The sequence below is a fragment of the Poecilia latipinna genome, unplaced genomic scaffold, assembly GCF_001443285.1.
Source record: "Poecilia latipinna isolate Pla-1442-1.1 unplaced genomic scaffold, P_latipinna-1.0 Scaffold386, whole genome shotgun sequence".
In the NCBI taxonomy this organism is placed as follows: Eukaryota; Metazoa; Chordata; class Actinopteri; order Cyprinodontiformes; family Poeciliidae; genus Poecilia; species Poecilia latipinna.
In genome coordinates this window covers 131,645-139,026 of record NW_015113002.1, presented here as the reverse complement: position 1 = coordinate 139,026, position 7,382 = coordinate 131,645, and the positions used below count along the sequence as shown (strand labels likewise).

At 40.8% G+C, this 7,382-nt stretch overlaps 1 protein-coding gene across 18 annotated transcripts in view; it reads left to right on the top strand.

Moving 5' to 3' along the window:
- mark3a (MAP/microtubule affinity-regulating kinase 3a) overlaps positions 1-7,382 on the top strand; it is a 57,304-nt gene that overhangs the window by 29,828 nt on the left and 20,094 nt on the right. For 11 of the 18 annotated variants that reach the window (XM_015036952.1, XM_015036950.1, XM_015036951.1 and 8 more), the window contains exons 9-13: positions 1,288-1,428; positions 2,970-3,069; positions 5,369-5,481; positions 5,568-5,715; positions 5,905-6,122. In XM_015036952.1, coding sequence (XP_014892438.1) covers positions 1,288-1,428; positions 2,970-3,069; positions 5,369-5,481; positions 5,568-5,715; positions 5,905-6,122 — 720 coding nt within the window. The remainder of the gene's footprint in view (positions 1-1,287; positions 1,429-2,969; positions 3,070-5,368; positions 5,482-5,567; positions 5,716-5,904; positions 6,123-7,382) is intronic. The other 7 variants (XM_015036965.1, XM_015036949.1, XM_015036964.1 and 4 more) reach the window with 1 other exon arrangement.

The following is a 7,382-nucleotide window of genomic DNA, read 5'->3' as shown; positions in this document are numbered from 1 at the left end:
TGTTATGTCATGTTTATGACAGTGTCATGACAGTCTTATTCACCCCCCTTCAAATAAAGTGTTACCGAAATTTCCAATTCACCCACTCAGTTTAATCGTTTTGCTAGATGGCATTCGCCTTTCCGATATCTTTCTGATGTCTGATGCCTTTCCGACATCCAGCAAAACGATTAAACCGGTTTTATTTTGGATGTTGTGGTAGTCTATTAGACAGTCTCTCCAGTTTTACGCAATGGCAAAAATTCATGCAAAATCATATTTTTTTATTCATTTGATGCATAATTGTGAGTTTATTGCAAATTTTCTGCAAAAAATTGTCAAACTCCCTCCTGCAGTTGGCAGTATTTCTTACTTCCACTACTCTGTGCTGCAACCTTACTCAAAGAAGAGTTATAGTCTGTGATCTACATTTAGCGTAACAAATACTGAGCTATTGAAGTTATTTGAACAAAAATGTCCATGAGTCCAATCTTTCTGCTTGTTTTCTTTGCCATTATTTTTATCTTCTATCTGTAGAGTTTGTAATGTTGGAGTATGTAACATATACAGTGATAGTTTGGTATGAGAAAGATGATGTGTGAAAACGTCAAGCTCCGGCTGCTCCTCCTTCAGCTAGAATTGCGATTTGAAGAAATGCAACCAATCAGAACCGCGAGGAGGGTCTTAGTGCTGTCAATCATCCTCATTTACATCCTGCTATATGTGCTAATGGGGGAGAAACAATTTACTGTTCCCAAAAAAAACAAAAAAAAAAACAGTTTTGCCACAAATGCTAACTGGTCTTAGTATTTGTGGCAGGCTAAGTTGTGGTGTATCAACTGGTAGCAGAGAACAAGAAGGGAGGTAAGCATGAAAGTAATTGACAGCACTAAGCCCTTCCTCTTGGCTCCGATTGGTCGTTTGGGGCTGAGCAGTGCATAGTAATTGGTGTTGGTGAAGGCAGAGGAGCTGTTTTTTTTTTTTTTTTGTTTGTTCACATATTTTCTGTCTCATGCTGTTCTGTCACAACATAATTTTAACAAATGTAAAAACATTTTAACATACTGGAGCTTTAATGAAAGAAATTTGGAAAACTTCTAAATTTCTAAATTTTGAATGCAATAAATCCTGGAGGGACTGATTAGCTGAGTCTGCTGGTTTTATATATAGCATATCTATTTTTAATACATCCATTCTGGTCTGGGTGCAAAATACGAGTGTTTTTTCTTCTAATGTCTTGCATAATGACTTTAAGATCAGCGTTCTTTTCTTTCTTTTTTTTTAACATCCTCCCTTTATTCTCTGCAGGAGTTGCGCGAGCGTGTTCTGAGAGGAAAGTACCGCATTCCTTTCTACATGTCCACGGACTGCGAGAACCTCCTGAAACGCTTCCTGGTCCTGAACCCGGCCAAGCGTGGTACTCTCGAGGTGAGGGAGGACACCGAAAATGTAAATATGCTACTTGGTTCTTAATCCCCTCCCTGCAGCACGTTGGAGAATGACCCCCTCCTCACTCCCCCCTCTGCCCATGCATCATCTCTAACGCCCACAGTGTCCTGTTTTCCGTGTGTATCTGGCCCACACTCCTCTTCCTCCTCCTCCTCCTTTTTGATGTTGTAACTATGAATAATACATTTGAGCTGTTTTTCTCTTGGTGTTTTTGTTGTTGTTGGTTTTTTCACCAAATTTTAGTGCAGTTCATATGGAACTGATGAAAGAATAGATGTATTCTGTAAAGCAAGTACCAACAATTGTTAAATTATTTGGTTTTATTTACAATCAGCTGTTAGTTCAGATACCAAACATACCTCCATGTGCATTATTACACACGGTGGAAAACGTTTTCGCAGAAGCGAACCTTGGCCTTCTTTATCTATACACTTGAGGGTTCAACCAATCAGCGCCATGGAAGGTAAATGGCGCTCCAAGATTGGCTGTTTTGCAAACTCCAAGTAGCATTGCACCGAGGTACATCAGCTACCCAGAATGCATCTTTTTATAAAATGAATATTTTAGATATCCTGTATGAAAAAAGTCACCATTTGCAAACAGGTGAATTTTGTTTGCTAATAATTGCAAAATATGGAGCTTTCATTCTTGATCTGGATAAAATTTAGTTTTTAGATATTGTTGTTGCACAATACCTGAAAGGCAGCAGAGTTACCCCAGGCAGTCCTTCAGCCTGATCATCTGTCAAAAGAAACTACAGATAGTTTTGAAATATGGGGTAAGACATTTTTCTTGCTAACTTCTAAAGAAAGAAGCTAAAATACTAATTTTGTTTTATTTGTAGCACATCTTTTGTGGGTTTTGAGGGAGCAGCATACCAAAACTACAACAGCATATTAGAGTCATTATAGACAGAAAAAAGAGTAAATTTCCACCAAAAAACTGAAATTTTGAGATGAATCTCTGAAATGTTTGACTTTTGAAATACAGAAATTTCTTTTTACACTGTTTTACACACAGAACAGTGTAAAAGAATGCATAATGGATTATAATCCATTCTGAAAGTAAAATGATGTGATATATGACCATAAACCTATGTTTTTGGTGTAAAATGTAAAATAAAAAAACCTCATAAACAAGCTCATGTCTTCACTGATTTGTTAAAAAATAAAAATCAGTTTAACAGAAGCATGCGATGCTGGTTGGTCTGCTGTAGATGTGACACTGTTGACCTGAAACTGTGACAGTTACATCAGAGCTGTGGTAATTAGTTTGGACAGGCCCTCATCAAAACCCCACACAGCCATTGATCTGCTGCAAATTAAAAGCAACACTTCCTCCAGACGGGATGCAGCTGACTTCAGTACGAATGTTAACTGATCTAATCTAAATGTGATCGGTTCACATGCAATCTGTAATTCCAGCAACACTTTACAACTGTTTACCTGTGTGTATAAAGAACAAAATCAGACAAAAACAAATGTTGATTTCATAAATATGGTATGAATGAGGCTTAAATTGTCATTTTGCTTTCTTTTTAGCAAATCATGAAGGATCGATGGATCAATTCGGGATTCGAGGAGGATGAGCTGAAGCCTTACACTGAACCAGAACTGGACATCACGGATCAGAAGAGAATAGGTAACCAACGACGACGGCTGTCCTCAGAACTGCTCAGCTCATTGGCTCTTGTTTCCGGTCCAACGTGAAGATGTGTGAATTTTGAATGTGCTAAATGTTGGAACAGTTATGGCTCCGCAATGCCAGAGCAGAGTCATTATGTCGGAGCCGAGGAGCTCAGGAAGGAGGAAACGTGACGATGAATAAATGAACAAGAGCCGTGCGGCTGCATGCGCAGAACGGCAGAAGCCTTCCCCATTACACGAGCTGGAAATAGAAGGGGGAGCTGTTGCATAACAGCAGCTGAGGTTGGCTGTATGTGAACATGTCGGTGTGAACTCGCCATCACTTAGAGAAGAAAGCTGAGATTTAAGGAATGTCTGAATCCTGGTCATAAATCCAACTTTTACAGGTGGAAATATCCTCCATTTTAGGTAGGGGTGACAAGTTTAGCAAAATGTCAGCTTTATTCTTTGGTAATACTAAGATCACAATTGTGATTATACATTTCACAATGACCCTCTAGAATAAAAATATATTTAACAATAAGGCCTTGACTTGGACCCTGAGGTCAGAGGGCTGCAGGAGTCAGTTGTGGGGCAATTGGGAGGCTTAAGGAACTGTTCATCAATATTTGGGCCGTTGGAGTTTGATGATCCAAACAAGTCCCAAAAGATGCCATGCGAGTTGTTTTGATCACATTTATCCACTGCTGAAAAACGATTGAGGAGACGAGTCAAGGCTGCAGAGCAGGTGTTAGAAAGATGAAATCTGAGGCCGTTTCCTCTGTTTAGTGTTGGATGGAAGGCTTCCGTCACTCCTCACTCAAATTACCTGTCTGTAAATATTTCTGTTATTTATGAATATATTGGAGTTTATGAAAAACCTCCAATATATTCATAAAAAGTGCTACAATTATCTAACAACTGTGCAACTGTTCCTCTTGCAAAAGTGTCATTCTCTGCACCAAGGTGATCACTGTTGGTCCAGTTTTGCTGTCTAAATTAGTATTTCACTTAAAAAAATGAGAACAAGAAAATCTGTACCAGAGGCTGAAATAATTATTTTTTTGAACTGGCCATTCAACATTGGAAAAGAACACTTGTTTCTGTTCAAATCTACGCCAAGCAACCAGAGGCATTTACGTGAACCACCCTAAGCCTTCGCTCGTTTCCCACTTTAGCATAAAAGTACAGCGTCTGCTGACTGACTTATTCTCTTATTCTACTCTTTAAAAATCATGTTCATTCTTTAGTCATACCAAATTTGTTGAATAGTTTTCACAAGCATCTTTTCTTTTGGAAGTCAGCAAGTCGCAGTTCTACGGCAGAGCTGAACTGTGAAGCTGAGAAAGAAGCTGAAGTGTTAGAGGAGCTGCAGGATGAAAGTGAGAAAGATGAGATCAGGCTGAGGAAGATGACGGATCCAGTTCTGCCCGGCCAGAGAAGCACAGCTTGTTTGTTTGTTCTTCTCTCTGATGCACAGGAAGTTGGACATTGCTGAGAGAAACTCCAGTTTTTCTCAAGGTGGAGTTCACCTGCACTTTTAACATCTAATAGCAGAGTATTAGATGTTAAATACTCTGCTATTTAACACTGCTGAACGCGAGCAGCCTGCTCTGACCGGGTGGACATCGGCAGGATGTCTGAACACATCAGCTACTCTTCCCTAAGAAGTTTTCCATTTTCTTTTACAATACAACTACAAAATTCAACACATTTTAATGCTTCATGTTTGCCAGAAAGCATTTATTGGACACAACAAACATGTGCCAGAAGGTGTTCAGATCAGATGGGAACTAAGTTGAAGTGGCTCTCAATGTCTACTTCAGGGGTTTTCTTGTTGTTTCCTTCAGTGGTTCTTGGTGGAGCGCCACCACAGGTGAGGGGGAGGACAGGTTGGTTGGTTTGACAGGGCAGTGAAGGAGAACTGTAGCAGCTGAAAATGGAACAAATGCTACAACTTTGGTCCCTAATCAAACCGAGTCTACAGGACTGCTGGGTGTGAAAACACCCTTTGTGTTTCCTGTGTTCTTTCCGTTCATGCTGTTATAATTTTATTTAAAGCAGTGTATAGTTACTAATGTTCTTTAAAATATTAGGAAAACATGCATGCTTTTATGCTAATTCAACCAGCATGAGTCATCTCCTCATTTCTGGCCCAAGCCAACAAGTACATCAAATACAAGTTTGATTATTTATTAATTTCCAATGGTTCACTTTAGCTGAAGACGTGGGTATTTTTTAAAACGTCTTTAAGCTTTTTGTCCTCTGGGTGCACGTGTTCAGCTTTAATGAGCTCCTTGATGTTGTTCATCCAGATGTGATGGTGGGTATGGGCTATAACCTGGAGGAGATCCAGGACTCCCTGGCCAAGATGAAGTATGATGAGATCACAGCCACCTACTTGTTGTTGGGCAGGAAAGCCTCTGAGGTACAGACACACACCGCTCCGTTTCTCTTGTTGACAAAAATATTTTCTGTCCTGCGTGTTTTGACTTATGTATATTTCCATGTCAGCTGGAGCCCAGCGACTCTGCCTCCAGCAGCAATCTGTCTCTGGCCAAACCCAGACCTAACAGTGAGCTCAACGGCCAGTCGCCATCCCATCTCAAAGTGCATAGGAGCGTCTCCTCCAACCACAAACAGAGGCGTTACAGTGAGCAAGGTGAGCAGCCTGCAGGTCGTTCACTTTATCACTGCTATAGTCTGTCTTATGCAAAGTTAAGGAAATTGGGGCAGATTTACCGTTTCACCACTGATTGCAACCTAGAGATGTGATGGTTAATGCGTTTAAATAGTTGTTCAAGATGGCTTGGATGAAACCATTTAAAATGATATTGTTGCTGTTCGTTAGTCGGTCAGAACGTTCCTCCAGGGATGGCTCATCCAAAGAGAAGCCAGACCACCACAGCGGACAACAGTGCGAAGGACGAAAGTGGAGCTCCTCTCCGGAAACCCAGCACCCCCGGCGGCCGAGGCGGTCCGCCTTCCAGCCCCCTGCTGGGCAACGCCAACAACCCCAACAAGGCTGACATCCCTGAGCGGAAGAAAGGAGCCACCACCGGCCCGACTGTGAGTAACCCACAGACCAGGTTCATAAAGGGCCGTCTACTCCTGAGATCAGCTTCCTCTATTGGATTCTTCTCCAAAGATGTTTTTTTGTTTTTGCAGTTGTCTTCCGGTCACATCTTTTAGTGACAGTCCGTTTCTTCTTCTTAAAAAGAAACTGCAGTAATTTTCTTCCTCATATCACCTTAAAAGAATGAATCTGATTGAGAAGGGAATGGTTTCAGTCCACTGTTTTATTTGTACGGTGATTTAAAGTTAGCTGCTCGACAGAACTGGAACAACAGGAACACACTGTTAAAGTTTCCGGTGTTGTTTCCAGTCTGGAGATGAGGAAATGTTTTCACCTCTGGATGTTTTTCATGCCCTTTCGGTGATGTAGAAAGCAACAGCGCAACTGTAGCTTTATTGAATGTATTTCTATTGTTGGAGAAATTCATTGTCAATGACATTACTGGAACTTAGCCCTTAAGTATAAAATGAATTAGACTCAGCTATATACAGTGCAAAAGTGCAAGTTACCCCTACATAAATTATTCACAGTTCATAATTGTTGCAGGACTATTTCATCTCATATCCTAGGATTTTTGTCAGGAAAAAGTTTGAGACGTGTGCAGGCATCTTCACTCACTTCCTTTTGTGACTTTTGTGACTCGGTTAAGTGTACTGATAATAAGCTGCTAATATTTTCTAGCTGGTTAGCAAGCAAACCACTAATGGCTAACATTTGGCTCATTAGCAGCAAGCATATTGGTCTCTAGTTTGAGTCGTGCGCAGACAGCTTCACTCTCATGTCCAGGGTGGAAAGATGTTAGGGCTACTGCTAGCAAGCTGCTAATACTTGTTAGCTGGCTAGCAAACAAACAAGCCACTAGTAGCTATCATTTAGCTCTTTAGAGGCTAGGATATAGCTCTCTAGCTAGTTTGAGTCATGCGCAGACATCTTCACTCAAGCTGGTCTGTGACTCAAGGTAGTTGAGGCTAATGTAAACAAGCTACTTGCTAGCTAGCTAGCTAACTAGCAACAAGGCCGTTTGCCATGTGAGAAGCTCAAAGCTGCTGCCAAAAGCCCAGAAGTGTTACAGTTTTGATCCCCTGCATGTCTTTTGTACATCACTGTTGTGATATTACTTGTAAATTTTATTGATAATGGTCTTAAATGGGTCTTTAAAAGTCTTACCTTTGAGTTGATGCAACCTGCATAAACTCTGTCTGTGCATGCTTCTACCTAAAGCAGTGGTTCTTAACCTGGGTTCGATCGAACCC